A 21,497-nucleotide genomic window follows, 5' to 3' on the forward strand; every position below is an offset into this window, starting at 1 on the left:
CAAGATGGCAGAAGAGTCCAGTTCCTGAAGCTTGCAAGACTGCTCTTCTAAACAGCATCATCAGACCTGCTGAATCTTTCTTTTTCGTCTGATTCTGTCTTGGTTGTATAGACACTGTCGTGGTCATGTCATGAATCTGAGGGAAATTTATGGAAGTCCATTCTGCAAATCTTAAACAGTCATAAATAACAAGAGAATATGGATTGCTTGCTCTGAGATAGTATTAAGTACTTTATGAGAAAAAATGATTTTAAATGCTTCCTAATCTGATTTTTGAGATGCCAAAACAATATTCTCATATATTTATCCACACTTTGGGAAAAATAACAACCTGGTGATTTAAAATATTACCCTTGGCTTGAAAATAGACCCAACAATATTATTTTCCATTTAGATTCACTTCAGAGAATGACAAAATATTTTTGGCATAGCATACAAGGTTGTGTGTGTCCTGGCACTGGTCTTTTCCTACTCTGATCACACCTCTGATCTGTTAGACCTGCTAATCATTAGTAAAGAGGATCCCTCTGTGTAAATGGAGGGGCTCTCTTGAGAGATCCTAATCTAGAAATAAGTTCCACTGAGCATGTAAGAAGTGGGAGCCAACTCTCCTTGGCTGAGAATCTTGACTATCAGGGAAACAAGGTTGAGAATGTGGCAGTGGCATGCTTTCAGGAATCCTCTGGAAAATGCATAAAGGTCAATGGACCTTTTATTTTCCCCCCTTGAAGACTGATCTGAAAGCATCATTTAATTCTGTCAAGTTAAGCTATGCCTACTCTTTCTCAACTTATGCCTCTTTTCGATGGCAGTGACTGACTCAGAGGTCATAAGTGATTTGCTCAAGGCCCCTCGGGTGAGTCACCTTGCTATATCCAGACCCTTCTTATCATGAAATGGTAGTGGACTCCAAGTCCTGGCAGCACAAATGTAGCTGGTGATAAGGATAGGAGCTTGCCCTCTGAAACTTCTCATTGTTTTCCAGAGACCAGGAGAAGCAGATGCTGATCTTCATTGGAAGAGTGAATTTCTCACTGGGAGTTCCCTTTTTTCCAATGAAATCACAGGTCTGAGTTAAAAAAAAATACTAATCAAAGGTCCTTAAAGGGTGGGTCATTTTAATGGTTGAATATTTTTTTTGTTGCTCAGTCATTTTTCAGTCATGCACCACTCTTCATGATCCCATTTGGAATTCTCTATCCCATTTGGGATTTTCTTGGCAGAGCTACTACAATGGTCTGCCATTTCCTTCTCCAGCTCATTTTATAGATGAGCACCTAAGGCCAATAGAGTTAAGTGACTTGCCCAGGGTCCCATGGCTAATAAGTGTTTGAGGCTGGATTTGAACTCAAGAGGAGGAGTCTTCCTGATTCTAAACCCAGCATTCTTTCCACTGTGCCACCTTGTTGCCCTGTTGACCTAAATAGTGATATATTAATCATTATAAATAGCCAATGGGAAATTTTAATTCACCAGAAGGTTTTTTTGTCCCCAGTCCCATACCTCAGGATGAAATATATTATAGATACTTATGGGCTTGATTGTGTAGATAAAGGGAAAAGAACAAACTCCATGCTGGTGTATTTATCCAGATGTCCAAGTTAGCTTTCCTGAAAAGTTCACTCCTCCATGACCAGAAATTGGCATTCTCTACTTCCTTATTCTTGCTCTCAGATCTAGCTTTCTTTAATCATCAGTGCCTCATAGAGAAAAGGAATATATCTTAGACGTCTTCATATTTGATAGGGATAAAAGGCCATGCTTACAGAAAGTTTATGGTATCAGGAATTAAGTTTTGGACTGTAGGACAGCGCTAATATCTAAGTAGTCCACTTGTGATCACGTCAGAAAAACCTACTTGCGCCTAGCAAATACATTAGGATACTAGCATCTGCATTTGAAAATATCGATGGCATAATTTCTTCTATTTGGTGCTCAAGGAGGAGTCTCAGATTCCAGTTTACAAGGTATAGGTATGCACACCAACACTCTCAGGGTTTGCAGTTTGGCCAAATATACTTGAAAACAAAACCAAACCCAACCAAACCACACACACAGGTGCCCTGAATCTCAATGGCGTTGCTGAGAAAAACACTATATATGTATCTGTTGCTTGTCGTTTTGTTAAACTGCCTATAAAAATGAAATGACTAAAACAAGGCTAAGCAGACTACTTGATAACTTAGGGGAGGGAGTTCTGATGGTGCCCCAGAATGTATGCAGAGTTGCTTTTCTGGTATCATTTGGCAGATTGGTCTGAAGAGACCGCTAAATGGTACAAATCCTGATTACGAATCAATGCTGTAGGCTTTTGAAGGTCTAATCTGTAGTACGGGGTCCTCCCCCACTTTGGACACTTGTGATTGTGTAGTCTGAGTTCTGAGACTGAACAAGTTGATTTGCCTCAGGAACACACCCAACAACAGTCACAAGCTGGTAGAATTCTGTTTTTATATTGCAGCCATGGCATAACCTAAGAGAAGCCCCATAATGGTGTGAGGTCTGATAAGCTTTCACGGGTATGCTTTTTATCTCTTTTTCTCTTGCATCTGCCTTGCTGAGTGGATGGCCAAAATGTCCTGAGAACATCTTCTGTGCTTGCATTCTTGCTTTAAAAGGTAACTCTCTCTCTCCCCTCCTTCAAGGAGGGCAGCGCCAATATTTCTCTGGCTCTGCTCATGCATGGTGAGGAATTGCCTTATGGCTAAAACCGAATGTGAGGACTGTGGAAGTTGCGAGAAGAAAGTGGGTGGTGTAACAAAAGGAACCAGGGCATCCGATATTGATGGATGGATCCCCTGGCAATGGGGGGGGGGACCAGAACAAATGAGAACAGTGGAAGGAATGTAAACACAAAATCTGCTTTCAGCATGAACATCATGGTGGATGGCCCCTTCCTTGTTGAAGACTGGTGTGACCACATTATGGTCTGCAGTGAGCATGGATGGAAGGACTTCATTCAGGTCCAGTCTGAGAATTGCACTAATGGTGTGTTGCACATGGAGGAAACTTCTTAGGAAAGGATCATGTGGGAATAGACTACTTACCTTTAACTACCGACACTTGAGATTGGTTGTGGTAGCATTTGTACTGTGTTGTTTTGTGAATGTTCTTAATGAATTTTAAAAAATGTATTTTTCAATAAAAGAAACAGCAAAGAAACACTGAGTAAGTCTTCATTTTGGTCCCCAATGCATACTTGTACAATTTCATGCCTTTACTTTGGGGGGAAAACAAACAACTAAACGTTTCCTCCCTTTGAAGCACTGTTTACTCATGAGAAGTTTGCAGTCTTTCCAAAGAATATTTCACACAGTATAACAAACCCAGAAAAAAACAGATTGTTTTAGGGTTTGCAAAGCACTATGAAGACTATTTCATTTGATCCTTACAGCAGCTCTGGGAGACAGAGATGATTATTATCCCTATTGTACAGATGAGGAAAATGAGGCAAACAGAAGTTAAAAGACTTGCCCAGGGCAATATGATTAATAAGAGTTTGAGGTTGAATCTAAATTCAGGTCTTTTTGACTTCAAATATAGCACTCTTTCCAATGCGCCATTTAGCTGCCTTTCATTATGAATAATAGCAGGTTAAGGTGATTATGATGATAATGATGTGGTACATTGGAAAGTGCACTGGATTTTCTAAATCTTAGCTTCTAGCAAAGGACCCAGATTCAAATTCTAGCCCTGGTACATGCTAGCTTTGGGCAACACACACCTCTCTTGGTCTCAGTTTCCTCCTTTGTAAAATGAAGAGGTTGGACTAGATGGTCTATAAGGTCCTGTACAACTCTATGTGATCTTGGCTCTCCTTTATAGCACTTGGTGCTTTATGATGCCCTCTACATATATTATTTGCATGGATTTCCCCAATCATATTGTGAGGTAGGAAATTAAGGCAGAATGATTCCCATTTTATAGATGAGGAAACTGAGATAAAGAATTGAAGTGACACTAACTTGATCAAGGGTGATTTGACATGGAGGCTTTGCTGTAAAAAGAGAGTTGCTTATCAGGAAAAAGATTTTGAATATAGTTAGAGGATCTCAAAGTGATAAATTATATAGATGCATAACCACCATTTTGCCCTTTAGAAATATAGTTCAAGAGGCAGCTGGGTGACTCAGTGAATAGAGAGCCAGGCCTAGAGATGGGAGGTCCTGGGTTTAAATCTGACCTCAAACACTTCTTAGCTGTGTGACCCTGGGCAAGTCACTTAACCCCCAATGCCTAGCCCTTACCACTCTTCTGCCTTGCAACCAATACATAGTAAGGGTTTAAAAAGAAAAAAAAAGTGGGGGGCTTATACTCGAATAAGGAAAATAATATGCAAACAGACATAGATAAAGTAAGCTATGTGTATATATATATATATATATATATATATATATGGAAATAATTAATTGAGGGAAGGTACTAGAATTAAGAGGGATTAGGAAAGGCTTCCTGTAGAAGGTGGGATTTTAGTTTGGAATCAAAGGTAGCCATGGAAGTTTATAGTTGGAGTGGAGGAGGAGAACATTTCAGGCACTTGGGATAGACAGAGAATGTCTGGAGCTAGGAGATGGAGGGTCTTGTTCATGGATCAAAAAGTATTTATTGGGCAGTAAGGGATAAGAAGATTCAAAATGAAAAATAAATTTAGATTGTGAAAGGTTTGAATATTAAACAGAGCATTTTGTATTTTATCCTGGAGGTAATAGAAAGCCACTGAAATTCACTGAGTAGGAGTCCTGAGTCACCAAAGTGGGAACCCTCACTGTCTGGTTAACATCTATAGAGAGCTACCTGACATTTCCTCCATGGGGCATCCCAGCCTCTACAGGACCCAACTCAATTGTAACTCTGCTGTCAGGCAGATCTTGTTCACCCTTACCACATCCACTTCTCTAGGGGCAACACACCTTACATGAATGCCATTTAACAGGTTTAAATTGAGAGAAGAGGAAGGAGTCAGAGCTGGGGGCTGACAATCTTGCTATGACTACCTTGCAGGCCTCCTGAATCATCGTGTCCTACTTCATAAGCCCCCAGCAAGACAGCAATGGACCAACCATTCATGGCAAACCATTCGACAATGGTTATTTATTATAGTCTCCACTACAGCAGCTGCACAGTTTCCAAAGGGCCATGTGTTAAACCTCTGCCAAGGTGCCAATCAGCCCAAGCAGCTCTCTATTCATATCTCCCTTTTCAGGGAAGCTCATAGGAGCCTTCATGAAAAGTTATAATTAGGACTTGAGAATCACATAAGCAAACACAATTGTAGGAGGACAAAATGAAGGTGCAAGCTCGCCAAAGGTCCTACCTAGAATTCTTAGTGTTTGCAAAAGGAAAAAGTCACCATGCTAGACTTGTAATAAAAACAAAATAAACAAAACTTTGCAATGTCAAAGCAGTTTATTATTATCATCTGTAAAATGATTCTGCATACACAGGAATTACGTTCTTGGAACAACTGAAACCCAGAGAATCAGCACTTGAAATTTCTGGTTTTGAGCTTTCTGTTTCTGATTTCAAGGTCTATAGCTCTATCTTGGATTTTTTTTATTCTGCACACCCTCAATATGTGAGCAAACAACACTGGTTCAAAGCTTTGGGGGAATTGTGTAGCTTGAAGGATGTTGGTGAATGCCTTCGAGGAACTGAGAGGGCAAAGCTTTAACTCTGTAGGGATCAGTGGATAGTTCTGGATGTCTCAGAGTCACCAACATTCAATTAAATTGTCCTATGTAGAGAACACTGTGCTGGGCAGAGGAAGGGGGGAAGAAAACATTTATCCATCATATTTCTTTGAGAAATGAAGTGGAACAGAGAAAAGAGTTCTGAATATGAAGTCAGAGGATTTAGGTTCAAATCCTATTTCTGCCTTACTGTGTGATCTTGGGCAACTCTCTTAGTATTTCTGGGTCTCAGTTACTTCCTCTGTAAAAAAAAAAAAAGAGGGGGTTGGACTAGATTACTTTTATTCTTTCTTTCAGTCCTCAGTCTATAATCTCTTTAGTACCTGCTTAAGAAGAGCTTGTAGTCTGCTGGAATGAACAGACATGAAAAATATATGAGAACCCAGAAAATAAACATAAAGACATACTTGGTTGGCACTGGCAGTGGGGACCATCATTCCTCTATAGAAGTTGGAGTCATTCTTAACTCCTTTCTCTCATCCCACCAGTTTCCTAGTTGTGTTGATTCTATTCAACATCTCTCACACTCATTTCCTTCTCTCTACTCCATGGCCACCATGGACTCATTGACTCTTGCCTGGACTGCTAAAATGCCTAAATTGGTCTCTCCCTCCCTCTATCTAATCAATGCTCTTCAGAGCTGCAAAATTGTGATTCCTGAAGCACAGATGTTTAACTGCCTACTCTATAAAGTCCAGAGGTTCCCCATTGCTTCTAGGATCAAATCCACATTCTGGCAATGGAGCCCATTACACCCTGGCTCTAGCCTACCTCTCCAGACTTTCTCCATGGCTCTCCTTCACATGCTCTATGATGCTCCTAGACTGGCCTTCTCATTGATCTCTGTACACAACTTTCTATTCCCTATTCTTTCATTGGCTATGTATGTTCCTTGCCTGAATGTCGTTCCTACATTTCCTTCCTTTTCTCCCTCCTTCCTCTTTCTTTTTCCTTTTCTTTGTCTTTCCTTCCTTCTTCTTCCTTCCTTTGTTCCTTCATTCCTTCATTCCTTCCTTCATTTCTTTGTTCCTTCGTTCCTTCATTCCTTCGTTCCTTTGTTCCTTCGTTCCTTCGTTCCTTCCTTCCTTCCTTCCTTCCTTCCTTCCCTCCTTCCCTCCTTCCTTCCTTCCTTCCTTCCTTCGTTCCTTCCTTCCTTCCTTCCTTCCTTCCTTCCTGCCTTCCTCCCTCCCTTCCTTCCTTCCTGTTTTCCTTCCTTCCTTCCTTCCTTCCTTCCTTCCCTCCTTCCCTCCTTCCTTTCTTCCTTCCTTTTTTCCTTCCTTCCTTTTTCCTTCCTTCCTTCCTTCCTTCCTTCCTTCCTTCCTTCCTTCCTTCCTTCCTTCCTTCCTTCCTTCCTTCCTTTTCTCCCTCCTTCCTCTTTCTTTTTCCTTTTCGTTGTCTTTCCTTCCTTCTTCTTCCTTCCTTTGTTCCTTCGTTCCTTCGTTCCTTCATTCCTTCCTTCCTTCGTTCGTTCGTTCGTTCGTTCGTTCCTTCCTTCCTTCCTTCCTTCCTTCCTTCCTTCCTTCTTTCCTTCCTTCTCCCCTTTTTCCTTTTCTGATAAGTCCTAGCTCCTCTCTTCCCCACAATACTTGGTATTTATATTGTTTCTATTTGGCAAATTCTACTATGTGTGCATGCTGTTTTCAATAATGGACAGTGAGCTCCACAAGGTCAAGGGATGCTTGATTTTTGTCTTTGCATTATTAACACAGTGCCCAGGGCATATAGCAGCTACTTAACAAATAATTGCTGGTGGATTGAGTGTGATGGAGCTACAAGTGGTCCCCATGGGGCTCAATGAAAGCAGTAGCATGTCATTCAGCAGCCTAGTGCAGTTTTGGAAAATTGTTCATTGGGAAAAGCTTTAGAGTGTAAGCAGAGATTAGGGTAGCACAGGGACCAGCTAAGCCTCCCCTGATTTTTCAGCTACTGTCATGACATGCATTAGGAGCACAGTTCCAGCTGAGTTTGTCAAGAAGAATGCTGGAGGTCCTGCTGAGTCATCTGTGGACTGGCTCCCTTTCTGAGGGAGAGAGGATGATTCAGTGTCTCGGGTGGCAGGGACACCTTGTCTGTCCTGGGTTCTGTTCTGCATCATCGTGGGGAAGTGGGAAGAACACTAAGACTTGGACGCAGAAGGTCTAACTTTGAATTCCAATTCTGACACTTCATTTCAGTAATAGCTGATGATTATATAGTGCTCTGGACAGTGGGCAAAGCACTTTCACATGTTACCTCCCTCATAAGTCAGTGGAACCCTTGGCAAATCTGTGAAACTCATTGGGGCTCAGTTTCTGTGACTTAAAGTAAAGCCATGGCACTTGGAATAATGATCTCATGTGGTTAATTTGAGGAAAATGCTTTCTACCAGCTCCTAAGGATGATGCCCTATGGGGAGAGGACCCTTGTCTTATTTTGTGTTTGTTTTCCCCCAGAGCACTGTGCATGCAGGAGTAATCAGTCTCTGTTGGAAATAAACTTAATTGGCCTGATTGGTTTTTCCAAAGGCCAGATAGACCATGCTTAAAAACTTGATTCAGACATGACCGGAACTTGGTAGGTGGGAGGGGAGAAGAAGCTGGTCTTGAATGAATGAACAAGTATTTATTAAGTGGTCACCATATGTCAAGCAGTGTGCTACAGTGCTGGAGCTAAACTAAGACATGTTCATGAGAATAGGGCTAGGGAAGGACATTTTGGTCTGGGGATGCTCACTGATGAGTGGAGTTGAAGGCCAGTGAATTATAACACACACCCATTCCCTCCCTTTCCTTCCTTCCTTTCCTCCCTCCTTCCCTCCCTCCCTCCCTCCCTCCCTCCCTCCTTCCTTCCCTCCCTCCCTTCCTCTCTCCCTCTCTCTCTCTCTCTCTCTCTCTCTCTCTCTCTCTCTCTCTCTCTCTCTCTCTCTCTCTCTTCTTCTTCTTCTTCTTCTTCTTCTTCTTCTTCCCTCTCTCTCTTTTCTTTCCTTCCCTACATCCACTTAATTTGCTTCTTTTTGTTTCTTTCTTCCTTCTCTCCCTCCCTCCTAGTCTTCCTTTCTTCCTTCTTTCCTCCCCCTCCATCTTTTCTTTAAAAAAATTTCTGGATGAGTTCTGTTTTTACACTGCAAACAGATTACTTCCACTTCATGAGAAATTGCCAAGGCAAAACAATTAAAAAGCAATTAAGTAAAACCTACATTTCACATCTTGAACACCCTATCAACCCTCTATTTTAAAAAATGAACAAGAGTTCATTTTTCTTCTTTCTACCCTTTGCTCCAATAAAAAATGAAAAATATTTTGTGGCAAATATCCATAATCAAGGAAAACAAGTTCCTTCAATGGCCAAATATAGATATATATGTATTTGTACCTATGTCTCATTTTGTACCCTAAAAAATCTTGCTAATGGGTAGCATTTTATCATCAGCCCTCTGAATAATATCAATATTGCAAAAAATGAATATTTTTGAGAATTTTTATAAATCGAAGAAGTATGAATGGAGCAAAACCAAGAAAATAATTTATATAATAATGACAGCCCTATAAAAACCAAATAATTCTGAAAACTGCAAAAGTGATGATCAATGCAATCATGATCTTTCCAGTAGCAATGATAATATTTGTTTGATTGTTGTTTGTAGAACAAGAAGTGGAAATCTGGGGAGAGGACACACGTATTTATATGCATTTACATAAAAACTAAGATTCCAGCAGAAGTGGTGGTGGTGGTGGTGGTGGTGGTGGGGTCAGATTCCTGGTAGATTGCCAGATGGGAAGTTAATCATGGCCTGTGCCCATCTAGATATGAATTTCCACTCAATCAGGCTCACTCACCAATGAGAATACCAGAGCTGGGTGTATTCACTCTCTCTGAATGCTTATAATGGAAACCATGATCTTTGGAGATCTAGGTTGCGGTCTGTAGATCTGATGTTGAGGCTTAGCTTTGAAATTTACTGGTTACCTGAGCATAATTAGGTCATTTAGCCTTTCTAAGATTAAGTCCTTTCATATGAAAAATGTTTATGTTGCCTCATTCAGAGGTTAGTTGTGAACAGAGTACTTTTGGAAAGAGCCACAGAAAGCCCTGATTACAGAAGGCACCTTTAGCTGCAGAGTGAAGAGGCCATGCCCCATCATGGGAAGCTTTCCTTAGGAACTTGCCTTCTCCCCCATTTCTGGACCATCTGGCAGAAGATATATGTTGTTTGTTTGTTTTCAGTCATCTCCAACGTATTCTTGACCCAAGTTGGAATTTTCTTGCTTTTCCCTCTTTTTTTTTTTGCTATTTCCTCTCCAGCTTCTTTTACAGATGAGGAAACTGAGGCACCCAGGGAATACTCAACATTCATTGAAACTGAGACTTACCTGATAGGGAGTCCAGTAGATCTGAAATCTCAAATTCTTTCATAGATTGTTGGAGCTGAAAGAAATCTTAGAGACAACCTTGCACCTCCTTCTTTTTATTCAATATAAAGCAGTCTCAGAATTAGTGTCAAAGCAAAGACTATATTAAGTCTCTTGATTTCCAATCCAGATTGTGGAAATTTGGTCTCCTTCCAGGACACTGGTCCCTTGCCTTATGACTCATCATAAGCTACTAAATGCCCTGGGCCCAAGTCCAGAACCTCCCCTCTCCCAACCAAGAGTAGGCAAGCCTGAGAAGTAAGGGAAGACAAAACTTACAGGGAAAATAAAGCTCCCTGGGGTTAAAAAAAGAAAGGGGGGGCATATGAATGTGATGGAATACTATTGTTCTGCAAGAAGTGGTAAAGGAAATGGTTCCAGAGAATCCTGGGAAAATTTAAGGAACTGATAATAATGAGCTGATATAAGGTGAAGGAAGCAGAACCAGGAGAACAATTCACATGATAACAACATTATAACAACATGTTTTGTATATAATTTATATATAATTTATATCTATATGTTTCATTTATAGTATCAATATATTGTTATGTTTAATTTAATTAATAACAACAATATATAAGGGCAATAAATTTTGAAAGTCTCAGAAATTCTGATCCGCACAATGACTACTCAGGATTACAGAGGACTCATGAGGAAATGGGTCACCCACCTCTTGGGAGACAGATGATGGACACTGAAACATTTTTGGGGGGACATGGACATGTTTTCCTTGCTTATACATATTTACATCAGGATAGTTTATTTTTCTTGCTTTCTCGATGGAGATCAAAGAAAGATAGGAAGGGGAGATTGAAGATCTTTGAAAATAAATTAAAATTTAATTGTAAAGAAAAACAAAACCCAAAGTTTCGGTCTAGGTGGAAACTCTGCCTATAACTTAAATGCAGTCCAGTCCCTTCCCAGTCTGAGAAAAGCATGAATCCCTGGATTCTTAGTATCTTAATAAGTTCAAGACATTCTTATTCACAGAGCATTTAGGAGAAATGGTTGGACTTTGTTACCCTCCCCCCTTTTAATTTACCACTATAGACCCAGAATAACCTTAATGCAATATGACAGTGGCCAAGTAAGAGTAAAACTGTAATGTTTGACTGGTGTCTTTTGCACAACAATCCCAACAAGGTGGCTTGTGGGGTTTTATCTCCATATACATAGAATCCTGGATCTCAGAAATGGAAGAAGGACCTCAAAGGTTATCCAGTCCAAATCACATGTTTACAAGAAGTCCCTTTACAAAATACTTCTTTGATTAAGACCTTTAGTGAGGGGGACAGCTAGGTGGCTCAGTGGATAGAGAGCCAGGCCTGGAGATGAGAGGTCCTAGATTCAAATTTGGTCTTGGATCACTTCCTAGTTATGTGACTCTGTCTAAGTCCATTAACCCCCATTGCCTAGCTCTTACAACTCATCTACCTTGGAATCAATACTAAGATGGAAGGTAAGGGTTAAAAATAAAAGACCTTCAGTGAGCAGAATCCAGGTTCTCCTGAGTCACTCCATTAGAGAGTCTTTCTTACAACAAGTCTAAATTTTCCTCTTTCAAACTTTTGCTCTTTGCTCCCACTTCTCTCTCTTTTGGGGTTTTGCAATTCCCTTCCATTTTACAGTCCTTCAAATATTTAGAGAAAGCTATTACATCTCTGAAGTATTTTTTTCTTAAGTCCAAACATCCCCATTTATTGATGACAAAATCTCCAGAGACCACTATGAATATGGAAGATGCATCACATGATATGGTTGCTGGGTCTGTTGATTTTACTCAAATGCTTTTCTTTGTTAGAGGGGTATTTAATGGGAGGAGAGACCGGAATGGAAATATGGGGAAATGAATGTGATGATAAAAAACAAGTCATCAGCTAAAAAACAAAACAAAACAAGCAAAACCCTAGTTCTTTCAATGAATCCTTATATGGCATGCTGAAGACTCTTCCTCATCCTTTCTTTCTCCTCTGGACATCCTCCAGTTTATTATTATGCTTCCTAAAATGTCATGCCCAGAGCTGAATATAGTATACCAAATGTGGTTTGACCTGAGTAGGGAACAGTGGGACTATCACTTCCCCAGTCCTGGACTTCTGCCTTTCTTTTAATACAGTTAAAGATCGAATTAGCTTTTTTGGCTGCCATATTATACTGTCAATTCATACTAAGCTTGCAGTCCACTAAACTCCCTGGCTTTTTTTTTTCATACAGCTGTTCTCTAACCTTGTCTCCCTCATCTTGCACTTCTGAAGCTGATTTTTTTGAACCCAAATACAAATATCTCAAAAAAAGTTTCATTTTAGGCAATTCTTTTTGGATCTTGATTCTGTCATCTGGTATTATAGCTATCCTTCCCATCTTGGTGTCATCTGCCAATATGATAAATCCAATATATGCCTTCATCCAAGCTACTTATAAAAATGTTAAACTGAGCAAGGCCAAGCACAGATCCATAGGGATGTCCACCAACAATCATCTTCCACAAGGATGTTGTACCATCAAGGATTGCCCTTTGGCTTTGGTCATTCAACCAGTTTTGAATTCACTAACTGTGCTGCATTCACCTAACTACAGGGTTTAGTCCGTATCTTTTCTGCTTTTCTACAAGGATAACATGAGAGATTTTGTCAAGTACTTTGTTAAAACTGGGTAATCTAAGATGATATCATTTCCTTGATCTGCCAATTGATGGAGGTTTAGGGAATGATAATGGAAATATTCATACCAGAGAATGGTACATAGGATAAGAGGTTCATAGATGTACAGATAGAAGAGATCACAGTGGGCATCTTGTCCAAGCCTTCATTTTACACCAAAGAAAACTGTGACCCAGGGGACGAAGTGACTTCCCTAAGTCTGTATGACAGTAAATGATCTACAAAATCCTCTTTCTGAGAGGAGTCACCAGAGGCCCTTAACTCTTTTTATTCTATTGGCTGTAGTCCCAGGTGGCAATGGCCTTACATATTTCTTTGGCTCCCTTCAGGATAGTTCTTAAATCATCCCTTATAGAGTCATACCTGCATGTGGAAGAGATTTCTGCTTAACCACAGAAGACAGTACCAGTTGCAGTGAGGCACATTTAAATTTGTTGTTAAGGGTAAAAATTCAACTTCCTAGCAACTAGATCTGTCCAGAGGCATAAAAGGACTGCCTTTGGAGGTGAGTGGGACACCCTCCTACCCCACTTCACTGGAGCTCTCTATATAGAAACAAGGTAACCACTTACTTTATGCTGATTACCTCAAATCTGCCAGATTCTCTACTGATCTCTAATTTTGCATCTCCAGTTGCCTTTCAGACATTTTGAATCTCCAAATGCTTTTCAGATCTTGAACTGGATGTCCAGGAGATATCTTGAACTCAACATTTCCAAAGTGGAATTCATTATCTTTCCTCCTCAAACCCTCCCCCTTTTTACTTTTCCTGTTAATGTAGAAGGACCATCTTCCTAGTCCCTCAAGCTTGTAGCCAAGGAATCATTCAGGACTCTTCACTATCTCCCATATCCTATATCCAATATATCCAATATCCCATAGCCTAGGCCCTATATCCAAGCCTATTGATGTTGCCTTGGCAAAATCTCTAATATGCCTCCTTCTTTCCTCTGATACTACCAGCACTCTATTTCAGTCTCTTATCACTTCTGTGATAGCACCCTGGGGAAATGTAGTGGATGATTAGTCACTTAAAGCTTCATGAATCCTAATTCCTTTTGTAATTGTCATTCCTTGGAGAAGCTGGGTTTTTGGTGGTTGCTCCGATAAAAAAGGAAGTACTATGCAAAAAGCAATGGAGAAGAGGAAATAAGGGGGCAACAGTCTCCAGTCTGATTCTAAGTCTGATACTGTACAATGTCCATATTGTAATTGAGGTTCTTTAAGAATGAAATTTAACAATTATTATTTATTTTTTCAACTTGTGCCTAATTTTTCAAATTATTAGCACATAATACTTGTTAAGTTGTTTGACCCTAACTGGTTAATAAACAGAACTTTGGGGTATTTAACTGAGACAGTAAGGGTGTCATCAAATAAGAAAGTCTGGGAACTTCAGATAAGGCAATTCCCTACCTTGGTCTTAGTAACTCCCCTTTCATATTCATATTACCTTTCATGTCCAGTTGGTTCCCAAATATACTTGATTCCCCCATCCACTTCTCTCAGTGCCATACTTTCCTATTGATTTCCACTGCCACCCCTATAATACAGTGGCAACTACACATGGAATTGGGATTGACTTTAAGTAGAAGCAGGCTTTTGTTACTGTCCATCTGGACTATTCCCCACATGCCCTGCCCATTAGGCAGGAGGTGGCTTCCACTCATTGGTTCACTCATCTTTTCCCCATCTTGAAGAGGTAAAAGTGGGGAAAGTCATGTCTGACTCTTTGTCAGAGTTTTCTTGGTAAAAATACTGGAGTGGTTTGCCACTTCCTTCTCCAGGTCATTTTACAGATGAAGAAACTGAAGCAAACAGGATTAAGTGACTTCATAAAACCAGTAAGTGTCTGAGGCCAGTTTTGAACCCAGGTCCTCCTGACTCTAGGCTTGATGCTCTAAAAACATATGATTAAAAAACCCTTCTGTCTTAGAATTGACACTAAGTAGTAGTTCCAAAGCCGAAAAGTGGTAAGAGCTAGGCAAGTGGGGTTAAGTGACTTGACTACAGTCACATAGCTAGGAAGTGTCTGAGGGCATATTTGAACCCAGGACTTTCAATCTTTGGTACTGGATCTCCATTCACATGATTTTAATAAAATAAGGAGATGGAACTATATCATTATGGAGCTACTTTGAATAATTCATTATTACTTTCTATGACCTTGCTCATTGAGGAATCCCCCTCATGTTTAATATTGGAGTTTTCAGAAGTGAATTGCAAGTTTTCTAGTTTTCTTTTTTAGTCAGAACTATAATTTCATTGGTTAAAGGAACTCCTGAGAAAACTCTATCAGTGCAGATCAGCAACTACTCTTGAAGAACTGAGTGGGGGCACTGAGAGATCAAGGGACTTGTTTCAAATCACGCTATGCCTCGGTCTTCTTGATTTCAGCTGTGCATCCTTGGCAGTGGCTATCTGTGGGGTCATCATTTATTATCTAGAGTGATGGCAAACCTATGACATGTTTGTCAGCACTGACATGTGTAGCCATTTTCAATGACATTTGACCACATGTGGGCTCAGCACACCTTGGGCCCAGGAGTGGTGTGCCTGCAGCTGTGGCCATGGCCATGCCCCAGCCTGGCCTGGGTGGCAGTTTGTGCCAGGCAGCTGGGGCACATGGGGCTCTTGTGGGGGCAGGGAGGAGGAGTCCAGGCGGGAGGAGAAGCGCCCACTCAGAAGGAGCATGTGTGTGGGCTGGTGGGCAGCAGCCGCTGCTCTTGAGGCACCCCCAGGGCTAGTTGGTTGGGGAGGGGCAGGGTGGGGCCTGGCCTATGGAAGACTGAGGAGGGCTCTGGCCCACTTGCAACAGAGGAGTGCCTGGAACCGATTACCAGACACTTTTAGCACCCTAAAAAATATAGCAATGGCTTTACTCACAATTTTTCCCTCTACGTACTTTTGTGGGACCTTATTCTCAGCATTAAATAATATCAAAACCAACAAAAGAAACAAATTCACAGATTAAGTTAGTAGCACTTGCTTGGGTTTGAAGTGTACAAAATACCAACCTTCAATTGAAGATTTAACCAATGAAATTCAGCAACAAAAAAGTCACTAATAGGCAAGTTAGTTAAAGAATCGCCCCCCCCTCACTTATCTTAGTTCACAGCACCCCACACAAGTTAAATAATATGAAGACCAACAAAAGAAAGCGACTGACAGATGAACAAAGAAGTCACTAAGCAGGTAAGTTAAATAATTAGTTTTTAATTTATTAAATACAGTTATATATTATAATTATACATTTTTGTTATTTAAACTATAAATATCACAAACTTATGGGGTTTTTTCTTGAAATGACACACCACCCAAGTTATGTTTGTTTTTTGGGCAAATTTTGATACACTAAGCTCAAAAGGTTGCCCATCACTGGTCTAGACAATTGACAAAACAATAAATTAAGCTCCAGTCTTGCTGAGTTCTGAGATGTAAATGCTCATACTGAAAATGCCAACAATTGGGCTTATTTGAGCTGACTCCAACACATCTCTATATGTTTGTAAGCCCCCCAAAGCAACTCCACATGAGATAGGAGAAAATGAATTGACCCTAACGCAGAGGACCAAGGCTGGTGTAGGGGTCTGGGCTGAGGGGAATGAGGGATGGGTCCCCAGTGACTGTCTCCAGCTTTGGCCTTGCATGGTATATCTCTTAGCCCTTTGTAAGTAAGACTGCCTCACCACTCTTTGCTCCCTGCTTTTCCATTAAAACGGAGGTAAGGTTCACACTGTACTCCAGCGATCCTGTTTCCCTGAGCACCTTATAAATAAATGCTAAGTATCATTTGTTGATCCAAATTCTCCCAAGGAGTAATTTAATCCTTCTCCCACCCCCTCACCCCTAATGCTGGGTCAGCACTTTGGGGGCTCTGCCTCAGCTCCTCCAGGCTGCTCCCCAGAGAGCCTGCAGGACTCTAGAACACTGCAGCTGTTACTTTGAATTAAAATCTTACTATTCACATTTTTAAGATGCAGAAACATAGGTGGGTTTTTTTCTCCTCCAAAACACAGAGATTTCTTACAACCCTGGATCCTCTGGTTCCTGAATTTGGTGAGGAATAAAATGGTATTTTTCTCCATTTTCTCTTCCCATTTCCCTGCCCACTCCATCCTCCACACACACACACACACACACACACACACACACACACACACACACACACACACACACACTCCCTACCACCAGTTTTTTTTTTCCTTCAAAAATGTTAAACCCTTACCTTCCATCTTAGAGTCAATACTGTGCATTGGTTCCAGACAGAAGGGCAGTAAGGCTAGGCAATGGGGGTCAAGTGACTTGCCCAGAGTCACACAGCTGGGAAGTGGCTGAGGTCACATTGGAACCCAGGACCTCTCATCTCTGGGCCTGACTCTCAATCCACTGAGCCACCCAGTTGCCCCTTTGTCTTCATCTTTTCAACCACATTCCTTATTTTCATTACTTCCCAGAGGGGTTGGTACTCCTAAAGCACAGTGACTTATGGTGTCCTTTCATGGCATCCAACCTTGGGGAAGACCTACACTCAGCTTCAGTTGTATCCAGGATCTCATGGATTCTGAGGGTACGAAGACTTCTGAAGACTAGCAAAATTCAAATGCCTGACATTTATCTGTTATTACAAATGAGAAATTTAAATTTTAAAAAATCCAAAAGGGTTTCCATGTATATTATATCATGTTTCACTAAAATGGACAATTTGATGGGTCAATAAGACCCATTTATTGAGAGACACCTAGGAAGCACAGTATAAAGAGCACCAAGTCTGGAGATGGGAAGATCAGGATTTATTTCAGCCTGTTTCCTAGCTGTGTGACCCTGGGCAAGTCACTTAACCCTAATGGCCTAGCCCTTGCTGCTCTTCTTTCTTAGAATTGATAATAAGACAGAAGGTAAAGATTTAATTTTATTTATTTTTTAATTTAATTTTATTGATTAATTTAGAGTACATTTCCATGGTTTCATGATTTATGTTCTTTCCCTCCCCTCCTCCCCCCACCCTTCCCATTGCCAATGAGCAATTCCACTGGTTTTTACATGTGTCATTGATGGAGACCTATTTCTATATTATTGATATTTGCTCTAGGGTGATCATTTAGAGTCTACATCCCCAATCCTATCCTCATTGACCCATGTGATCAAGCAGTTGTTTTTCTTCTGTGTTTCTGCTCCCACAGTTTAAAGTTTAATTTTTTTTAAAAAGCAATTATTGTCTGCCCCATAATAGACACTGAAATTAGACTAGTGTGGCCACTCTAACTTTCTTTGCTCCTCCCTCTGTCCCCTCTCCCTCCATCATACAGAAAGGGAGACTTCTGAATGAGGTGAGCAAGAAAGTAGAAGAATGCAACCAAGAGACGAGGCTGCACGCAAGACAAGGATGCCTGGATAAGGCCATGGACTTAAGAACCCGAGAAAGGAAATGGAGCATAGCTCTCTGAACTGGGAAGACTGAGGGAGGGAAAAGGAAGAGAATGGAGAGTGGGGAAGTTTTTGTCCCACTCAGCCCTGCTCCACCAGCGGATGCACCAGCTGTTGTGAGGAACAGCACGAGCCATGCAACTGGGCATAAAATACTGGCTCTAGAACCTTCCTTCCCCCCCAGCTAAGTCCATCCCCTCTGTTTTAACAAGGAGAAACTGAGTCTCAGAATGAGTTTGTGAATCTCATAAGGAATGGCCCTTCTGGATGACAGGAGTCAAACACTGGCTGGGGGCTGTGCCATATTGTTGATACTCCTTCACCTTCTTCCAGAGGATGCGGTGAGAAGGGCCAAAGTAGGGACAGTGCTTTTCTTGGGAAGTCTTTGTTTCACATGCACACTCCCTGGGTCTGACTAAGGCGGAAGGTACAACAGTTGCACAATAAATAGATGTTTTTCCCATTTAAAAAAAAATCAACTCTTCCTTTCTGTCTTAGGATCAATATTGTGTTTCGATTCCAAAGCAGAAGAGTAGTAAAGGCTAGGCAATGGAGGTTAAGTGACTTGTCCAGGGGTCACACAGCTAGGAAGTGTCTAAGGTCATATGCGAACTTAAGACCTCCCATCTTTAAGGTATGGTTCTCAATTCAGGTAGCCATTTCCCATTCTTATCATTCCTTTGGGAAGGGTCCCTGGGCAGAGGACCTGAGTTTGAATCCTGGTCCTGTGTGACCTCAGACAAATTACTCCTCTGAGACTCAGTTTCCTCATCTATAAAATTGAGTGGCTCACCTTTAAAGGCTCTTAAACTGATTAGTCTATGAAATACTCTATATAGTTAATGTCTGTTCCTGTGGGGAGGTGGTGCCATTATCCCAAGATTGGCCAAGGTGGACAGGACTCATCAAAGTCAAGCAAGTTCTGAGAAGAGTCAGGTTTTCCAGCTCAAGGAGTCATTCTGAATGGATAAATGCATGAGATCTACATGTTTTAGACTGAAAAATGGGCTAGGCTGCTTGGGGAGGGGTAGGACTAGGGGACAGGTGGTCACTTCCTTTTGGAGAATTATTGAGAGCTGGGCATCTCTGCAGAATCTGTCGTCCAGGGTGAGAGTGAATCTTCCTGATGAGTAAGAGCAGCTTATTAGCTCCCAGAAATTCAGGTTCACTAACATATCCAGAATCCCACTGATGACCAAGAATGCTTCCTGTTACCATTTTTAAAAGCCCCAGGGATGCTGGTGCTGGAGTTCCACATGAATGTGCATGTATAGAGAGCTGATAAACAGATGGACAAACAAAGAAACAAACACAAAGCCACCTGTTAAGGTTTTCTTTTTATTCTTATACAGACAGATAATTCTTTTTTGGTCTCATTTCCCAGAAATCCAGTTTCCTGAGTAGGTTATGTCTGTAGTTCAGATATGCCTATTAAAGTGAATTCTCTCACCATTTTTGTAAGTCTGCACCTTGTGGTGACAAACTGGTCCATGCTGTCAGTTTAATTAAATCCAACATTCAATAAGCATCTAGTATGTGTAAGGCATTATGTTAGGCACTGGGGATCTAAAGACAGAGATGAGAGATAGTCCCTGCTTTCAAAGAGCTTACATTCCACTGGAGGATGAAGAGAGTAAACATAGAAAGAAATGCAAGGTAAAATGAGGAAGGAGACAGCACTAAGAATGAGGGAGATCAGGAGATGCTTCCTCTCAGAGGAAGAGAGGCCTGGAAAGAAGCTAGGAGTTCTTAGCAAGATGAGGCAAAAGCCAGGAAGGAGTGCATTCCAGGCATGGGGAGAGTGCAGGATGCAATGCCAAGTTGAGAAAATAAGTCATTCTGCTAGAAAATAGCACGTGAAGGGGAGAAATAAGGGATGTTTGGAAAGTTAAAACAGAGCTGGTTGCAAAGATGCCAAACTGAATTATTTGAATTTTATCCTAGACATTAGGAAGCTATTAAAGGTGGGGAGGGTTAGGAGTAGAGTAGATTTCCATGATCACAGTCAGATTTGTGCCTTCATAATTACTGTGACAGTACAGTAGAGGATGAATTGGAGGTAGCAAAGACCAGAAGGTGGGAGTCCAACTAGGAGGCTGTTGGAACAGTCCAAGTGAGGGTCTGAGCCAGTGTGGTGGAAAGAAGGGAACAGATGCAAGGGATATTGGGGACTAAACCAAGCGCAGCAATGAAGTCAAAAGGGTTGATATAAAAGAATTTCCTTTAAGAGGACCGGGTACACATTTAAGGCTCAAAGAGACTGATACAATGTAAGGTAAATCTGATGGGGTTTTCAAAACTGACTTTTCTGGTTCCTATACTCTAAACCCCAATGTGTTATGGAGGGAGAAGGAGGACAACCAAAGAGGCTCCTTTTGTAAGAGAAATAATCACCCATGGTCAACAGAGAGATAAGCATTCATCATTTAGCTCTGAGTGTCTACTACCCATATAATTCTTAAAATAAAAAATAAACTTAACAACCAAACAGATAAATATTAATTAGGCAGATGGGCCATCAAAAGGCTTATAAAAAACAGCAGCCTATTTCTTCCTGATTAGACAATTTAGTTGGTAAAAAGCAACATGAATTTAAACGTGAAAATTCCTGGGAAAACTGACACCTTGTCAGTTTTGTGTTTTTTGTTTTTTACAAATTTACAATTTACAAATAGCATATCTGCTTGTAGCAAAGCTCTTCTTACATCAGGTCAAGAGCAAATGAATATTAAGAAGTGTTCTAGAAAACCAGGAACAACATGGAAATCATCACCCTTTTTGTGTGGTTGTTTGTCCCAAAACAACATTGAGAGTATACTGGCATTGACAGATTCAATTATTTTTCTCTCGTAACTTTTTACAAAATTCTTAAATACACGTAAATATGTAAACACTGTGCTCTCAGGGAGCAAGTACCGGGCCGTGCCACACAGTGTCTCCTGAATGGACACACAGATTCAAGTGAAATCTATCAGGCGTTGGGTTCAAAACCAGCCATCTGAGGAGTTCTCGGCCTGTGGTGCAAAAACCACCTTGCACATGTCAGAGTTCTCTTGATGAAGAGGAAATTCGGATCCAGCAAACAGCTTTTCTTTTCCTTTTCGGGAGACGTAGCCCCTGCCCGTCACAAGTCTTTCATACTTAGTCACGTATTGCCTGCAAAATTCACATGAAAGTTACATCCTCTCGCCAATGGACCATCGAGATGATTCTTCTCACTCTACACCCTGCTGCATCTGAGAGCTCGGACTGGATGCTTGTACTCCAAAGGGACTGGAGGTGGAATCTCTCTCTCCCTCTCTTTGTCTTTCTCTCTGTCTGCCTGTCTG

The 21,497-nt window shown here is 41.1% G+C and overlaps 1 protein-coding gene across 1 annotated transcript in view; it reads right to left on the reverse strand.

Annotated features, from left to right (window-relative positions):
- Nucleotides 1–19,486: 19,486 nt before the first annotated feature.
- The window catches only part of MTTP (microsomal triglyceride transfer protein), an 81,932-nt gene continuing 79,921 nt past the window's right edge, over nt 19,487–21,497 (reverse strand). Inside the window, exon 19 of the mRNA XM_007495895.3 lies at nt 19,487–21,324. Coding sequence (XP_007495957.1) covers nt 21,153–21,324 — 172 coding nt within the window. The 3' untranslated portion in view covers nt 19,487–21,152. The remainder of the gene's footprint in view (nt 21,325–21,497) is intronic.

This window comes from Monodelphis domestica, chromosome 6 (genome assembly GCF_027887165.1).
Source record: "Monodelphis domestica isolate mMonDom1 chromosome 6, mMonDom1.pri, whole genome shotgun sequence".
NCBI lineage: Eukaryota > Metazoa > Chordata > Mammalia > Didelphimorphia > Didelphidae > Monodelphis > Monodelphis domestica.